Here is a 19,113-nt window from a genome sequence, read left to right on the forward strand (position 1 = left end):
CGCCCGCCTCTGCCTCCCAAGTGCTGGGATTAAAGGCGTGTGCCACCATGCCCGGCTGACTTACCTATTTCTATCTCACTGAAATTATGTTACTTATTACTTGCTATCCTGCAGAAATATTGTTACATACATTTATGATTTTATGCTGGTTGCTACAATGTTCTAAACAGTATTTTTTTAAGGCTTTGAAAATGAGCCAAGTTGGCAATTTCACAGGCTGGCCTGTGAAACTCAAATTTAGGGATATTTCTGCACAGGGCCTTTGCTGGAGTACTGGCTCTCTCTCTTCAACTAGTTTATGAAAATATATCCACCAATTATTGATTTAAATCTGAAATTCATTTGGATACAAACATTCACTTTGGAAACATCTAGTATGAGTGCTTCAGTTCCAGAATTTACTCAGTAGGACAAAGTCAGTGCCCCAGGAAACCAGTTTTCCTGCCACTCTCTCAGGAGGTGTATCACTCAAAGACAGGTTCAACAGCAGGAACAAGGTTCACATCCCCCAAACTCAGCTCAGGATCCTCAGAGAACACCTCAATTTGATGCAGTTCTACTCATATGGAAAGGGAAAACTTGACTTCCTAGTGGCTGCAGGGGTCTAAGAAACATTAGAACAGTAGGCAAACACAAATGTTTGATAAGGTCAGATTTCTTTCTCACTGTCTTTTTAATGTTATGTTTTATTTCTGATCATATGTGTATGCGTGTTTGTGTATGGGTATGTGTACATAAATGTAGTGCCTATGGAGGCCAGAAGAAGAAATTGGAACCCTTGGAGCTGGAGTAACAGGCAGTTTCAAGCCACCCAACGTGGGTGCTAAGAACCAAACACTGGTGCTCTTAGGAGTTTACTGTGGAGCCATCTCTGTGCCCCCAGATTTCTCTCAATACAAATTCCACAATTAAGAAGTGGGCTTCTTCCTCAGACTCTGAGAAAGAGTAGCTAGAGGAATATTGTAGTATCTGGTATATAATGCAAAGGACCGATTTATGATTTAGTCCTTTCCTAGGGAAGCCTGGAAGCAGTAATATAATTTTCTTGCTAGTTACTCAATTGTAGATATTATTTTAATGCTCTGACTGGGAATCCTCAGTCAACTTAGTTTGACTTTCCAAGAGTTTCACTGGCCAGCATCTTCCACCAAGCACAAGTGTTTCTCAGGAATCATAAGCAAAAAGTCTGCAGTCAAAACAAGTGTAGACCTGGTTCCTAAATGTGAGTCTCCTGTCCTTTGGGAAAAGAATAGTAAAAAATGGGACTCCACTGGAAGTCTTAGATGTCTGAAGAGATCACCCTCTCAGGAATGTTTAAAAGGGGCTAGAGAGATGGCTCAGCGGTTAAGAGCACTGACTACCCTTGCAGAGAACCTGGGTTCGATTCCCAGCACCCACATGGTGGCTATGATCCATCCTTAATTCAAGTTCCAAGGGAATCCGAAGCCCTCTTCTGACCTCCGTGGCATTGCATGACACAGGTGCACTCATATACATACATGCAGGCAATACACTCATACACATAAAATAAAAAGAATAAATAAAATATATAAAAAAAGGAAATTTAAGCCAGGCGTGGTGGTGCACGCCTTTAATCCCAGCACTCGGGAGGCAGAGGCAGGCGAGGCAGGCGCATCTCTGTGAGTTCAAGGCCAGCTTGGTCTACATGGTGAGTTCCAGGCCAGCTAGGTCTACAGAGAGACCCTGTCTCAAAGACCAAAAAAAAAAAAAAATTAATCGTGCCATTATCATAATATTGTATGATTCTCAAAGGTCAAGATACTATTCCAGTTATTTCATCACTCCTCCTTCCCAAATAAAGAAGAGTATTACTCTGCACAGAGTAACAGTCAATATGTATTTAATGTCTGTTTAATAGATTTGATTTGTTTTTTGTCTTTTTGAGACAGGATCTCCCTGTAGCCCCAGATGTCCTGGAACTCACTATGTAGACCAGGCTGGCCTTGAACTCACAGAGATCCGCCTGTCTCTGGCTCCTGAGTACTGGGATTAAGGGCGTGCGCCACCATGCCCGGCTATCTTCTTTTTTTTTTTTAAGTTAAATAACTGCTTTATTAGGAAAATGAAGATTACAATCTTGAACAGCTAAATTTTAGGAAGATCAGAAATATCTTGGTTTTAAGTAGAGTTCTTAGAAGGGCAAGCACAAATATCTAACACAAGGGTCACTACACTTTTAAAATGGCCTTGAACTCACAGAGATCTGCCAGCCTCTGCCTCCCGAGTGCTGGGACTAAAGGCGTGCACCACCACACCCAGCGAGATGTTCAATATTTTAAATATAAGCACATCCAATAAGCTAGGATGAGGAAGAAAAGGCGTGCAATACTCACTGACAGAGAGGTGCCTGCTTCTGGGTTCAGAGGCTTGGTAGATGGTATTTATATCCCCTGCGGACTGGGAAGCCTTGATCCGCACCTGCCTGGACACCCCAGAGTGGGGAGAGGAACTGGTCTGTAAGAAAAGAGAAAAAAGATGAGCCAGATCTTTACATAGACAGGTCGATAAATGCTCTTAGCCTTTCCTTAGGACTCCTTACACTCAGCTACCTTCATACTTTTAATAGATAAGCTACTGGGCTTTTCCCCAAAGCTCAACCCATAATCAGTATTTGCTTGATGTAGTTTTACAGCTTCAATGATATATAAGCACTAAAACCTGATGCCCCACTTTAATGAGTGATGACCCATACACAGAAAAATAACAGTCATTCCTTCAATAATCTGCCAAGGAAAGAGCAGCAAATACCCTCTCATAAAATTCTCCAGTGAGCTTAGAAAGAATTGCAGGAAATTATTTCAGCAGTAAGATCACCTGCTGAGAGGGAGACAGAAGAGACAATGACGACAACTTCCCTGCCCCACAAAATTTTTAAAAAATTATGTGTATGAGTGTTTGCATGCATGTACGTATGTGTACCACATGTGTACACAGAAGTCAGAAGAGGGTGCTGGAACCATGAGAACTGGAGTTACAGACAGTTGTGAGTCACCATGTGGGTGCTGGGAACCTAAGAGTAGCAAGTGCTCTTAACCTCTGGGCCAACTCTCCAGCCCCACGTTTTTCCTTTTTGCGATAAGGTCTTATTAGGTATCCCAAGTTGGCCTTGAACTTAGGATCTTCCTGCCTCAGATGCATGACTAAATACTTAGAATGTAAGCATGTATTACGATGCTTGGCTAATTACGTACTTCAAAAAGTAGCTCGGGAGATTGAAGAGATAGCTCAGTAAGTAAGAGTGCTTGCTATGCCAGCCTAAGTACCTGAATTTGATTCCAGTACCCATGGAAAGAGTCAGACATGGTCATGTGTGCACCTGCAACCCCAGAATTGGGGATGAGGGGGATGCAGACAGGAGTGCTAGGGCTTGCTGGCAACTAGCCTAGCTCCAGGTTCAGTGAGAGACCCTATTTCAAAGAAATAAAATGGAGTATGACAGAGCAGGAAACCAGACGTACTCCTCTGGCCTCTGTACACTTGTGCGCGCGCACGCACGCACGCACGCACACACGCACGCACGCACGCACGCACGCACACACACACACACACACACGCACACACACAGAGCTCAATATGCCACTTCCCAAACAAACATAATCATTCCCTAAAAATTACAGGAAGAAGATCTCAGCCACTTCAAAGTATCAGGGCTCATTATGTATCATATCTCAGGATCATGCTCAACTGGGAAAATCTGTCAAGGCTCCATTCAGCTGGAGGTCAAGGACCTCAGAACAGGGTCGGTAGCCACCTTGCACTCACCTTTGCACTAACCCAGGGGAGCCACCAGGTGAAAAAATCAAAATAATGGGAGAAGGGTGTGAATGTGTAGCCATTACACTGAGAAAGCTTAAAACTGAACACACCAAAGGTAAGCAAGTGATACCAGGATGTGACAAAAAACAAAGTAAGCAGAGCACCTCAGAGTGAACTCAGGATTCAGCTACAGTTTGGGGAAAATCTTCTTCTTGTTGCTCTGTATCTCTTCCAGCTCCCATTAAGAAAAAAATGTGGCTGCTCTTGCTGAGGACCCGGGTTTGATTCCCAACACCCACATGGTGGCTAACCACCATCCCTAACTCCAGTTCCAGGGGATCTGACCTCCGCAGGCACTGCACAACACGGTGCACTTACATGCAGGCAATACACTAACACACAAAATCAAAATAATAAAATATTTTTAAAAAGAAAAAAAAATCCCATATAAACAATTTCTATATCCTGTCCTTCAGGAAAAAGGCTTCCCACTTTCAGGGGCAAATTCAGCTGCCAGACAGCCTTCTCTAGTCTCCCCATGCCAGACTTTATCACATGTAGGGCTGTCTTGACAAACTGCCTTGCTCTAACAGGAAGTCAGAAACAAGGGGAAGTGAACGTTCTTGCTGAAGTCTCAGATGTGCAATAGCTCTCTGCTGAGAGTCAGAAAGGAAAAAACAGCCAAACCCACATACTGGGGAAGGGCAAGGAGGGGCTTCAGCCCTGCAGTTAGGGAAAGAGCTGCATGAGTCCCCAAGGTCACGTGCTTAGACGCAAGACCTTTCACATAGTGGGAATTCACCAAATCTTGGCAGCATGAATTTGAAATGTATCAAAGAACATATACTCTAAACATTCAGCTTTAAAGTCTAAAAGCTCGGTTGGTAAAGTGCTTGCAAAAAGCCTTAGCACCATGTAAAACTGGGCATGGTGGTGCACACCTGCAACAGCACTCAGAAGGTGGAAACTGTAGGCTCGAGAAGTTCAAGGTCTGAGGCTGGAAAGTGGCTCAGTGGTTAGGAACATTGACCGCTCTTCCAGACGACCCAGGTTTGGTTCCCAGCACCCATATGGCAGCTAACAACTGTCTATAACTCCAGTTCCAGGGGATCTGACACCCTCTCAGGTCTCTGGGCATTGTATGACACAGGGGCATGTACATACATACAGACAAAACACTCATACGTATAAAGAGATTGCTCAGCAGTTAAGAGCACTGGTTGCACTTGCAGAGGACTGGGCTTTGATTCCCAGCACCCACATGTTAGCTAAAAACAGTATAACTCCAGTTCTAGGGGATCCCCTGCCCTCTTCTGGCCTCTGTGGGTTTTATACAGCACAGATGTACTTATATACATGCAAATAAAACACTCATACATATAAAATAAAAATAAATAATAAAAGTTTAAGGTCATCCTCAGCTACACAGTGAGTTCCAACTAAGCCTGAGCTAGAGACCATCTCAAGATAAAGAGGGAGTGAGGGAGGGCAAGAGAGAATACGTAGTAACAAAAGTAGATGAGGCAACTGCTAAAAATGAAGATTAAAAGAGGAGCAGCAAAGTAGCCAACATTTATCAGTGACAGGAACTGAAGACCAGATGATACAGTATCCTGGAACAGTGTACTTCATGTATCATCACTGGTCTGGTGCCAGTCCACCAACAGGTAGCATACTAGTCCTCCATCAGGTAATGTCAGAGATGGAAAGCAATCCTTGAGAAAATTTACAACAATTTGGAAGCAAAACTTTGTATCTACTGAATATAACAATACAAACTAGAGGTTTATAGTTTATAAGTATTCATTTTTTTTCTATTTGGGTGGTGCTAGGGGTCACACAAGTGCCTGCACAAGTGCTCTATTACTCAGCTAGCTACAAGCCTCAGTCCATCCAGTTTATTTTTACATTTCACTTTTCATATTTAAAAAAAATGGTTCATGAAAAGTAGGAAAATAAAAGAACAAAACTGCTACTTCATTTTTCTTGGTATATACTTGTTAGTGTGGACGTGTGCATGCATATGGAGGCTGAGGGTTGATAGTGGGTGTCTTTCCTTGATCACTGTCCACCTTCCTTCCTTCCTTAAAACCATTCACTTGTTTACATGTGTGTATGTGTAGAGGTCAGAGGATAACTTGTATCAGTAATGTGGGCTCCAGGAATCAAACTCAGGTCACCAGGTTTGGCAGTAAGTACCTTTACCTCCTGAGATATGTTGCCACCCTCCACTTTTATTTCTTTTTGACTTAAAAAAAATTATTTTGTGTGTATGTGTATGTGCGAGGGAGTTTGCATGCCATGGTGTCAGAGGACAACTTCTGGAAGTAAATTCTCTCTTTTCACCATATGGATCCTGGGGAACTGAACTCAGGTTATGAGGCTTGGTGGCAAGCACCTTTACCTACCAAGCCAACTCACCCACTCCACTTTTTATTTGAGATAGGGTTTCTCTTTGAATCTGATTTGACTAGGCTGGCTGGGCAGTGAGCTTCTGGGATTCACCTGTCTCTGGTCTCCCAACAGTAAGGTTATAGGTACATAGTGCCATGCCTGACTTTTTTTCACATGGTCTGAGGACCTGAACTCAAGTCCTTGTAGTTGAATGGCAAGCACTTTACCTGAGCCATCTTCCCAGCCCCCAAACTGACATTTCATCATAGATTGTTAAGAGAAGCAAGGTCTTAGATGTGAGGATTCCTGAGCACGAAGTAACTTTTTTTTTTTTTTAATCACAATTCTTTTGTTTATTAAGAAGTCTTGGTTCAGTTAAGGAAGCCATTACAGAAAGACTGCACTGCCTGGTATGGAGGCACACAGCTTTAATATAAGTACTCGGCTGGCAGAAGCAGGCAGATCTCTATGAGATCGAGGCCAGCCAGGACTACATAGCAAGTTCCAGGCTAGTTGGGGCTATAGGAAGTCCCTGTCTCAAAAAGACCAAAAAAAAAAATTTTTTTTTCAAATAAAGTAAAGGGTTATATATGCAATTATGGTATATCTAGTCAAGGGAATTATGCATCATTATAAATTATAACTATAAAGATTAGGTATAAGAACAGTATGTTTGCTGGGCGTGGTGGTGCATGCGTCTAATCCCAGCACAGAGAGACCCTGTCTCAAAAAGACCAAAAAAAAAGGGATAATACGTTCATAACGATAGTAAGTAAAAAATATGTTAGAGACTTGGAAGGCATAGCATTGATATCATTTACATAAAGTATGTATACACCAGGCCAAAATCTGAAGAGGTACATGCAAACCTCTAAACCAATAAATGTGTTATGGTGATAGGATCAAGTAAAATGCTTTGCTTTTAAACTCCATAAAAATGTATACTGACCTTCTAACTTTAAAATATAGATCTTACATGATAAGTAAGGAAGGACAGTAAGAAGCAGGTGAGTAACTTGAACATAAAAATGAAATGGTATATATCTACTTCAGAATACTTCCCAAAGTATTTGGGATCAGGCAGACTTCTCTTTGTAATATTGCATTTCTGTAATATTAGAGGAAGACATCTTTAATATATAGTTTTTTTAGCTGCATTCTCCCTCATATCACTAGTTCAGTACAACCCTGAAATCATCTTTGAAAAAATAAATGGGCAGCAGGAGGGCTAGTCCATCTAAACTCTATTCTGGTATGGTATGTCCAGAGTTCTCATATAATCATCCTAGCTGTTCAGAGACAGTTGGTCTTTAATTATACTTTTTTTTTTTTTTTTTTTGGTCTTTTTGAGACAGGGTCTCCCTGTAGCCCCAGCTGTCCTGGAGTCACTATGTAGACCAGGCTGGCCTTGAACTCACAGAGATCCGCCTGCCTCTGCCTCCCTAGTGCTGGGACTAAAGGCGTGCGCCACCACACCTGGCAAGTTGTCTTTAATTATAAGGAAAGAAAAGGGTGCCAAAAAATCTTCAACCACATGCATCTGAAAACTGGTAGGGAACTCAGTGATTAAGAGTACAGGTCAAGATTCAAGCATTCTCACAAAATGTATGCCCTGAGGGACAAGTCCATAGGGGAAACTGGGTAAGAGGTAATTCTCTGACACATGGTAAAGGATGCAAGCAGCCCTCCAACCATAATCATTTTTTCCAATGAACAGGAGAAAAAGTGCATTTCCCATGTATCTCAAAGGCAAGGGAAAGCTAGTGAGTTGTGGGAGTTGGGTTCATAAAACATAAATATCCTCAAATTCTTGGAAGCCTTTGCTAACCCCTACACTAAGCATCTCTCTCTTGGTGGGGTCAAAATCTAATTGAAGGAACATACATAGATGCAGAAAAAAAATTTCTCCTTTATCACAAAGTATTTTCCTTCCTCTTGCACAATTAGCCAAATAACCTTCTTTATAACTGACCCTGACAATCTGGCTTCCAGTGAAATCAAATGCAGAAGGCTCACTTATTACTAACACGTCTGGGCTGAACTTCATACTCTCATTTTGGCAGTGGCTAAGAAACACAAAATTCTGTTAGGTAAGAAAGGCAAGACTGAAGGAACATAGGCTTTGTCTTCAGTTGCTGGGCCATGACAAGGAGCTACTTACATGGTTTCTGTCCTGGGATAACAGCAATATCCTAAGGCTTTTCATGGTTGAACTTCTATCCAAAATGTCAATAGCTTTATCAAGATCATCTTGGTTTTTCAACAGGATGGAGAGCTACAACAACAGGACACAGAAGGAAATCATACAAAATACTAACTCAATGATTTAGTTTGTAAAACTAAACAAAATAAAAACTAAAAATATGTTTAGAGAAAAACAATTATCATTAGATTCAATGGGATCTTAAAAGACCTAATTGAAATCATAAGAGATTTTTTTCTCAAAGTATACAATAATTTGTAAATAGCTTTATAGAGTTGTGCAACCATTACAACTTTTCAATCTTAAGAGACTGCTATCACTTCAGAGATCTCTTGTCCTCCCTCTAGCACCAGGCAGCCAACAGCCTATTTTCTATCTCTACAGATTTTTTTATTTTTAAACATTTGTGTATAGACCTGAGTGCATATGTTTGCCACATGTGTGCAAGTGCCCAGAGAGGATAGAAGGGGGCACTGGATCCCATGGAACTGGAGTTACAGACATCTGTGGGCTGCCCAATATGGATGCCAGGAACCAAACTAGAGTCTTCTACAAGTGCTCTTATTGGCTGAACCATCTCTCTAACCTGTCAATTCAATTCTTAAAGCTTTGGCCTTAAGCCAGAAATGGTGATGCATATCTATCATCCCAGGACTAGGAAGGGTTAATTACCTTAAGTTCAAGGCCAGCCTGGGCTATATAGTGAGTTTCAAGTTAGCCTGGGCTGTAACAGTGAGACCCTGTCTCAATAAAACAGCAACAATAACAAAGTTTCACACTGACTGGTTTTATTTTGTCTTGTTCTGATTTTCAGAAAGGGTCTTAATAGCCCAGACTAGACTTGAACTCATGATCCTCTTATCTCAGTTTTCTGAGTTCTGGATTAAAGACATGTGCCATCAAGCCTGGTTAGAATAATGTTTTTTAGTTTATGATGTAGTACAGCTTAGTACTTTGTTTTTGTTTTGGGAGTGGGAGATTGTTTGGTTGTTTCTCAGGTAAGATCTGGTTATATAGCTCAAGCTGGTTTCAAAGTCAAGATCTTCCTACCTCAGACTCATGAGTGCCAGGATTACATGCAGGTGCCACCTTGCCTGGCTCTTACTACGTTGTTTTGAAATATTTTCTAAGAGTTTCCTTTTTGAAAGTACCCTTTAAATTGGATATGGTAGCACATGTCAGTAATTCCATCATTAGGAAGACTCAAGCCGGAGAAGCACTGTGAGCTTGAGGATAGCCTGGACTTTACAGCAAGGCTCTGTGTCAAAAAAATAAATAAATAAAACACAACAAATAAATACACCTTTCAGTCCAAAGCACCAAATCCCAAAACAATTACTTATAGCTGCCACCATTTTTTTTTTTAACCAAATTAAGCAGTCCCACCCTATCTCCAATGGTACTGACTTTAAGAAAAGGCACTGGATGGATAGAAGGATAGACAGAGGATGACAACCATTATTCATTTAAGAATAGAAATTTAGACTAGTCAGCACTGTTTAATATCATAATATATAATAATGCTTAATATATATATAACTATAACATTTTTTTCTTTTCTTTTTGGTCTTTTTGACACAGGGTCTCCCTGTAACCCCAGCTGGCCTGGAACTCACTATGTAGACCAGGCTGGCCTTGAACTCACAGAGATCCGCCCGCCTCTGCCTCCTGAGTGCTGGGACTAAAGCCTTGTGCCACCATGCCTGGCTTTTAATATTATAATATTTAAAGTCAAAGTCAGTGACTAGAACCTGGAAACTACCGCCTCTGTTCTCATTCCATTTAATTATTAAACAGAAGGTATTTGAGGGTACAGATAAACCACAATGTTAAATGAAGAGGATATTATGAGTAGTTAATTAAAATAAAATTGTATGATGTGTGTTTGATGTACGTTTGCATGTGTTTGCATGCACACATTTGTGTGTAAGCACAGGCATGCACATGCCACAATACATATGTGGAGGTCAGAACACAAGCTCAAGTGTCATTCCTCACCTTCTACTGTGCTTGAAACAATCTCTTTGTTGTTTGCTGCCATGTAAGCCAGGCTAGCTGCCCTGTGAGCTTCAGGGGATTCTCCCATCTTCCCTTCCATTTCACTGTAGGAGCACCAGGGTTAGACACATACTATTGTACCTGGTTTTACATAGGTTCTGGAGATTTAAACTTGGTCCTCAAACTTGTAGAGTAAGCGTTTTACCCACTGAACCATTCTCTCTAATCCAAGTACTTAATATTGAAAGATTATTCTTTGCCTAGGACCTAGCAAATGTCAGAACTTACACATGTGTGATAAAACCAAAAATCAAGGCTGGGTGTGTTTAATCCCAGAAGTTGGGAGTCAGAGGCAGGCGGATCTCTTCAGACTGGCTGAGGTAACAGGGAGGAATGTTTTACACTTCATATCATATTGCAAAAAATTCTTTCCTGGCCAGGCACACGCCTTTAATCCCAGCACTGGGGAGGCAGAGGCAAGGCGGATCTCTGAGAGTTCGAGGCCAGCCTGGTCTCCATAGCGAATGCAGGCCAGCTAGGGCTTCAGGGAGACCCTGCCTCAAAAAAAACCAAAAAGAAAAATCTTTTCTGAGTGACAGGCAAAATAGAAATAAGTAACAGGGCTGGAGATGTAGCTTAATCAGTAGTGTGGTTGCCTAGCATGTGAGAAAGCCCCTAGATTTGATCCCCAACACTGTATAAACAGAGCATAGTGGGGCACATACCTGTAAACTCAGCACTGGGGAAGTGGACACAGTAGGATCAGAAGTTCAAAGACCAGCCTGAGCTCTATGAAAACCAAAAGAAAGAAAAGAAAGCAAGAGAAACAGATGAAGTTTGTTTGAAGCTGGAAGAAATCACTGGAGCCAAGGGTGAAGGTGCATGCCTTTAATCCCAGCATTTAGGATATCCAATGCCAATTAGTGAGATCCTTTCTCAAAACAGCTACCAAAGAAAAGAAAGAAGGAAAGAAAAAGAGAAATAAAGAAAGGAAGGAAGGAAAGAAAGAAAGAAAGGAAGGAAGGAAGGAAGGAAGGAAGGAAGAAAGAAAGAAAGAAAGAAAGAAAGAAAGAAAGAAAGAAAGGAAGAAAGAGGAAAAGGAGCTGGATGTGATAGTACAAATCCAAGGCCAGTCTGGTTGATACAGCAAGTTCCAGGCCAGCCAAGGCTACACAGTGAGATTCTGTCTCAAAAAAAAAGAAAAAAAAAGAAAAAAAAAGAAAAAAAAAGAAAAAAAAAAACTAAACTGAAAACAGAAACGGGAGCCTGGTGTGGCTTACACTTGTAATTCCTGCACTTGAGAAACTGTAGCTCAGTGAGAGTGCTTGCATATCATGAAGGGAGACCATGGGAGGACAGGGAGAGGAAGAGCAAGACAAGAAATAAGTGATGGTAAGGGTGGTGGAGAAATTTCAGTTCTCAAACACTGCTGGTAGGAATGTATAATTGTGCAGATATCACAGAAAGGTTGGGAAGTTAAAGAAAAGTTTAAAAGTTGCTATATGACCTAGGAATTCTACTGATAGAGAAAAGCACCAGATACATATGTTCATATAAAACATGGTAGAAATGTTCATAGAAACAATATTTATAATCACCAAAATCTGAAATCAACTCTATGGATATATAAAAAGTATTATATATTCATATAACTGAACACTATTCATCAATAAAGAATAATGAAGTAGGGCTGGAGAGATAGCTGAGTAGTTAAGAGCACTGGCTGTTCTTGTAGATGACCCAGGTTCAAGTCCCAGCACCCACATGGCAGATAACAATCATCCATAACTCTAGTTCCAGGGGACCCAACACCCTCTTCTGACCTCTACAGGCACTGCACAACATGGGTCCACTTTTACACAAATGCAGGCAATACACTCATACACATATAATAATAAATAATAAAAATATCTTTAGAAAAAGGAATAATGGGGTTGAAGAGATGGCTCAGTGGTTAAGAGCACTGGCTGCTCTTGCAGAGGACCCAGGTTCTATTCCCAGCACCCACGTGGTGGTTAATGACTGTCTGTAATTCCAGTTCCAGGGCAATCCAATGACCTCTTTTGACCTTGGGGCACTGCACTACATGGGTGCACTTACATACATGCAGGAAATACACTCATACACATAAAATGAAACTAATAAACAAAATATTAAAAAAAATAATTAAGCTGGGAATGGTGGCTTACACCTTTAATCCCAGCACTCTGGAGGCAGAGGCAGGCGGATCTCTGAGTTCAAGGCCAGCTTAGTCTACATAGTGAGTTCTAGGCTAGCTACAGGGAGACTGTCTCAAAAATAAAATAACAACAACAAAAAAAATGTGTTGACACATGACCTTTGAAAACACAGGCTTAGTGGAAGAAGTCAGACACAAAAAAGGCTACATACTGTATGATTTCATGTACATGAAATATTCAGAACAAACAATCCAAAAACAGTGAAAGTGGATAATGGTTGCTAAGATCTGGGGAGAGGGGAGACCGGAGAAGGAGAGGTAACAGGCATAAATCTTTGGGTGATGAAAATGCTTTGGAATTAGCAGGTGGTATTAGCTGCACAACTCTATGAATATAATATTAACCTCACTGAATCTGATACAATCTATTTTTTAAATTTATGTTTATTTTATGTATGCGTGCTTTTCCTGCATGTAGGTGCACGAAGTGTGTGCAATGCCCATGGAGGCCAGAAGAGGGCATCAGACCCCCCCTGGAACTGGAGTTACTGTTGGTTGTTAGCTGCTATGTGGGTGCTGGGAACTGAACCTGGGTCCTCTGCAAAAGAAACCAGTGCTCTTAACTGCTGCATCATCTTTCCAGTGTATTAATCAATCGATCAATTAATTAATTAATTAATTAATTTTTGGGACAGGGTCTTACTATGTAGCACTGGCTGGCTTGTAACTCACTATATAGACCAGGCTGGCCTTGAACTCACAGAGACCTACCTGCCTCTGCCTCCCAAATATTGAGATTAAAGGCGTGCATTACCACTCCTGGTTGAATCTTATACTTTAAAAGTTTGAATTTTACAGTAATTGAATTATAGCTCAATCAACCATTACTACAAAAATACAAATTAAACTATAATTGATTTCTCATTTAGTATTCTCAAATCCTTACAGAGTTCAGAGGGAGAAGAAAAGAAAGGAATTGAGGTATTTCCAATAAATAAGGTAGTAACATTCTGAGCAGTGACTTTATTGGAAAGAGTTTGAAAATAAAAGCCAGATAGGATGGTATACTTGGCATACAGAGGCAGGGGGGTGGTGGCTTAAGGGACATTTGAAGTTGTTGTATGGATGTAGGCATGTATACATGTGGTAGTGAGGCATTTACACACATGTATGTGGAGATCAGAGGTCAATATTGGATGCCTTCCTTAATTGCTCTCCACCACATTTTCTTGAGAGTTTTTCACTGAACCTGAAACTTACTGACTTGGCTAGATTGGCTGGCCACCAACCCTGTGATTCTCCTGTTTCTGCCTCACCAGCACTAGGATTACAAGCACATGCCCACACACCTGACCTTTTAGTGTGGGTACTGGGGATCTGAACTCAGATCCTCATGCTTATGAACCAAGCACTTTAATAATTGAGCCATCTCCCCAGCTCCCAACATCTGGGTTTCTTCTTTAAAAAAACAAAACAAACAAACAAACAAAAAAAAAACCAAGGTCTCATTGTACAGCTCTGGTTGGCCTGGAGCCAGGCTGTCCTTGAACTCACAAGATCTACCTGCCTCTGCCTCCCAAGTGCTGGGACTAAAGGCACAAGCCCCCACGCCTGGCTGTATCTGAAATTCTTAATGGAAACGTCTGAAAGAGGAAAAAAAAAAAGTACTAGGTCATGCAGGGCATGGTGGTGCACACCTTTAGTCCCAGCACTGGGAGGCAGAGGCAGGGGGATCTCTGTGAGTTCATGGCCAGCCTAATCTACATAGTGAGCTCCAGGTCAGCTGGGGCTACAAGGAGATCCTGTCTCAACAAAACGGAACGGGGGGAAAAAAAAAAAAAAAAAAAAGGTACTAAGTCACCCAGAAAAGACTTTACTTCTTTGATGCTAATGAGCTTGGCGACTTTGGCCTTAGTTTCTTATGTAGTCACTGAAGGTGTCTTATATGAAATTTTGTAAGTCCTATATATTCATATTTTAAAGGAGTTACATATATTATATCTAAAATATCCTTGTTTATATGCCTTAAAAGATTTACAACTGCTGGGGCTGGAGATTTAGCTCAGAGGTAGAGCGCTTGCCTAGCAAGCGCAAGGCCCTGGGTTCAGTCCTCAGCTCCAGAAAAAAAAAAAAAGACAAAAAAGATTTACAACTGTACCATCTATTTACTATAGAGTTAGTGATTTACTTTTCAAATTTGCTCTATTTTGAAAATTTATCTAAAAAACAAAAATTCACTGGGTACATGGCACGAGAGACTAAGGCAAGTACATCACAATTTCAAGGCCAATCTGCACTACCTAACAAGACCCTGTCTCAAAAACAAACAAAAAAAACAACAAATGAAAGACATCACGTGGTCTTTCTTATTTTAGTGAGGTATTCGATAGCATACCCTATTTCAAGTACGTATTATATAGAAAGGGGATTCAGGAGTATTTAAGAAAAAAAAAATCTCAGTACCTAAAGCCAGGTGTGGTGTACACCTACAATCCTACAATCAAAGCACTTAGGAATCTAAAGCAGGAAGATCATCAGTTCAAGTCCAGCCTCAGCTACACACTGAGATCCTGTCTAAAAAAACTGGCCCCCCACACCCCTTAGCAACCATAGATTTCCAGTCTTAAACTATAGAGAAAATTTCTAATTCTTTATCAAATATAAAACTATACAATGAGGGAACTGGAAAGAGGACTTAACAGTAAGGGCACATATTGCTCTTGCAAGAAGACTTAAGTTCAGTTTCCAACACCCATGTTAGGCAACTCACAAACACCTATTACCCCAACTGCAGGTGTCCAGTGCTTTCTTCTGGACCTCAAGGGCACCTGCACTCATGTACACATACAAGCCTCCCTATTCCCCAACACAAACACATAATTTAAACAAATTAAAAAAAAAAACAAAACACTACACAGCGAGGGAGCTGAGGATGTGGCTCAATGGTAAAGCACTTGCCTGGAATACTCAAATCAACTGCCTCCAGTCAATTCCCAAAAGATACAGGCTCTCTTACTAGACACAAATACATTGCTTTTCGGGCTATGAAAACCACTAGCCTAAACCAATTATAGCCTTTCTTAGAGCTGGAAAAAGAAAGTAATATTCAAAAAAATTTCTTCCTGGGTGAAGTTAAGATCAAGAATGGGCGTTGTGGCACCCACCGCTGATACCAGCACTTGGGAGGCAGACAGATCTCTGTGAGTTCAATACCAGCCTGGTCTACTAGTGAGTTCTAGGTCAGCTAGGGCTATAGAGAGACCCTGTCTCAAAAAGACAAAAAAAAAAAAAAAGCAAGAATAAATAAGTATTGTTAGTAGGAAAGGGAGTAAAGAAATCAATGGATTAGATGCTATCTTTTGAAACAAGTTACAATCAGAGGTTAAACTCTGAGAGAAGAATCTAGCCTTTATGACAGTAACAGATGATGTAACCAAGAGATATTTTTCATATACTCTCAGCCCCTGATAAAATTTTCTGCTTCTTGTTAAGGATGTGCTGGAAAGAAAAAAAAAAAGATACTCTTATAAAATGTTTTAAAAAAGCCTTGGGGGCCAAGTGTGGTGGCACATGCCTTTAATCCCAGCACACAGGAGGCAAAGGCAGGAGGATCTCTGTGAGATTGAGACCAGCTTGGTCTACATAGAGTTTTAGGCCAACTGGGGCTACTGGGAGATCCTGTCTTTAAAAAATAAATACATAAATAAAAATAAATACAAGGCCCTGGCTCTGATACTTTTTGGTTTTTTTAATTTTTTAACTGGATTCTTGTGTATTAAATACAGAAAACCATCTTTCCCCCCCACTCCCCTTTGGCACCCCTCAACTGAAGTTCATACATTCTGTCATTTGTGTTAAGGCCTATCATGTAAAGTTAGTGTCCCCTGATGTCCCTCAGTGCAAGTTCATCCCCTGGGATCTAGTCAGCCTATCAAGAGTTCTTCCCATTAAGAAGATCACCTCTTCCTCACCCAGCAGTAATCAGCTGTCAATAACTCTTCGACTAAGACTGGGACCTGCTGTTCATTTCCACCGTTCTATGCTGGGTTTTTGTCTGCTTAAGTTTACATGGGTCTTGTGCATACTGACACCATTACTGTAAGTTTGTATGAGAAGGTCCCAGGCACCTGTAGGACTATTTCCATATGGTCATGCCCCACCTCCCTGGCTCCTAGTCTTCCCGCCCCCTCTTCCACAATGGTCCCTGATCCCTGGGTGGGTGGATTTTAATATAGGAGTCCTGTCCAATAACCCATACTCTGCAGACTGTTATTCTCTGCATTTTAGCCCATTTGTGACCTTTTGTGTTCCTGGACCTCTGCTGCTTGAGGGTGCTTCACTGATGAGAGTTGAAAGATGGCATTAGTGTTCTCTTCATCCCTTATTCTATGTTCCATGAGGCTTGGGTGTAGAGGTTGCATCCTAGATGTGCCACTTAGACTTGGGCAATTCAAAGACAATCTGTGTATGACCAGTTGTGGAATTCTGTGACAGCCTTGTTTTCTCTAAGATCTATGACCTCTCCAGCTATGTGCATTTGGCTAGGTTTACAGTACCACACATGAGTTTCTTCCCATTGAGTGGGCTTTAAGTCCAATTAGGTAGCTGTTGATAACCTCCAAGATAAAAGTGCCACTTCTGCACCAATGTTGTTTGCTGTGCTGGTCACTGATGTGGTTTTGAAGCTGGGCTGGACCATTGATTGATGTTCTCCCTTAGCAGCTTGCGTAGTGCTCTCCAAAGTTATGAGAGCTAGCCTTCAGGGGAGGTAGCTTCTAGGACAGTTCTAGCTCCATTGCTCCAAATCCTGTGTCCAAAGTATGTCCTGTCTTCAGCAATAGGATCTTACCATCAAGTTCTGGAAGGCAATCAAGGGCTGTACCAGTAGCCTGTATAATTTTGGGAGTCTCTTGGGCTACCCTGGCCAACAACTCAAAGAAAGGTTTCTCCTGTCTGACACTGTTTCTTGTTATGTAATCTTCACCTATACTCACACACTCATGTAGAGATATGTGTAATTTTCCAGTAGGTTTTTGGACTAATACAATTTCCTCTTGTTTTTTAATATTTTTTTTATTTATTATTTTTATTTTATGTGTAAGGATGTATTGCCTGCATGTATGTGAGTGCACCCATGTCATGCAATGCCACAGAAGTTACTAGCTAGTCGCTATTTATCTATCCTATTTCTCTCCCTGTGTTATCCTCCCTCCCGCCCTCCCCATTTAAAGTGTCCCCATTTTCCTCATTTCTCCCTTGATAATTTCTGTCTGCTATGGTCCCACCTCTCTTGATCTCCTTCTTCCCTTTATTCCCATAGCTCTTTGTATAGCCCTCCTTCTCCCCCACCCCTACCATTTAACTACCCCCTTTTTACACTTAACTGGATACTTTTTTAAATCTAGGATTTTATTTACTTTTTTTATTTTGTGTATGAGTGTTTTGCCTGCATATATGTATGTGCACCATGTGCATGCAGTGCTTTCAGAGGCCTAAAGAGGGTGTTGGATCCCCTGGAACTAGAGCTATACAGATCCCATGTGGGTGCTGGGAGGTCTTCTGCAAGAGCAGCCAGTGCTCTTAATCACTGAGCCATCTCCAGCCCTGGTACCATATCTTATCCCACCATGGAATATTCAATGTTCTTGTACTAAATTAGTAAGAGGATATAATTTCTCATGTAGAAAAAAATAGAAATTGCAGAGCTGTTGCAATTAACAAGAGGCTCCAGAAAATAAAAACCTGCAGATGATATTAAAGAAACAAACTAAAAATAATCAGTTAAGAAGAGCGAAAAATGCACACCACTGTCCCTTTTGGTGTTCCCATCCATTTTTCTCACCTCATTATTCATATAATGTAAATCAAGAGGCTGCCCAAATACTGTTGTCACCTTGTGCTCCACATCTTCATATCTCACAGGCCGGCTGAATGCTATGATTCTGAAAGACACCAAGAAGGCTGGTTAACTATATATTTAAAATTTAGAAAGTAACGAGCTGAGTCTATTTCCCAGTCTTCTCAACATAGAGTAGTCCTGTTTTCCTTTAATTTATCTTCCTATTGTATCTTTTTCATCTGTTGTCTACCTTTACCTTTTCACCTGTATCTTTCAGGGTTAACAGGCATTTTCATAAGCACTGCTTAATGCCAACCATTCATCTTCTCATCTTAGCTTGGACCTTAGGGATTTGGGGTTGGGGGCTTTTTGAGATAGGGTCTCATGTAGCCCAGGCTGACCTTGACCTTGCTATGTAGCCAAAGATAACCAAGGACTTCAGACCCTCTTGCCTCTACCTACCAAGTGCTGGGATTATAGGCCTGAGTCACCACATCTGGCTCATAATAAAAATCTTTAGTAGATGTACTAGGATGAATTACATGGGACTGCTGATGGTCAGTCATTTTTCATATACAAAAATTATATATATTGGTTGAGCGTGGTGGCGCACACCTTTAGTCCCAGCACTTGGGAGGCAGAGGCAGGCGGCTCTCTGTGAGTTCAAGGCTGGTCTGGTCTATATAGTGAGTTCCAGGACAGCTGGGGCTGCAGGGAGACCCT

At 41.2% G+C, this 19,113-nt stretch overlaps 1 protein-coding gene across 6 annotated transcripts in view; it reads right to left on the reverse strand.

Annotated features, from left to right (window-relative positions):
- Window positions 1-19,113, reverse strand: part of Map3k3 (mitogen-activated protein kinase kinase kinase 3) — an 83,118-nt gene that overhangs the window by 29,318 nt on the left and 34,687 nt on the right. For all 6 annotated transcript variants that reach the window (XM_008846599.2, XM_029570158.1, XM_008846597.3 and 3 more), the window contains 3 exons: window positions 18,394-18,493; window positions 8,333-8,446; window positions 2,355-2,475 (listed from right to left, as the gene is read on the reverse strand). In XM_008846599.2, coding sequence (XP_008844821.1) covers window positions 2,355-2,475; window positions 8,333-8,446; window positions 18,394-18,493 — 335 coding nt within the window. The remainder of the gene's footprint in view (window positions 1-2,354; window positions 2,476-8,332; window positions 8,447-18,393; window positions 18,494-19,113) is intronic.

The sequence above is a fragment of the Nannospalax galili genome, unplaced genomic scaffold (assembly GCF_000622305.1).
Source record: "Nannospalax galili isolate Female #2095 unplaced genomic scaffold, S.galili_v1.0 scaffold1023, whole genome shotgun sequence".
Classification (NCBI taxonomy): domain Eukaryota; kingdom Metazoa; phylum Chordata; class Mammalia; order Rodentia; family Spalacidae; genus Nannospalax; species Nannospalax galili.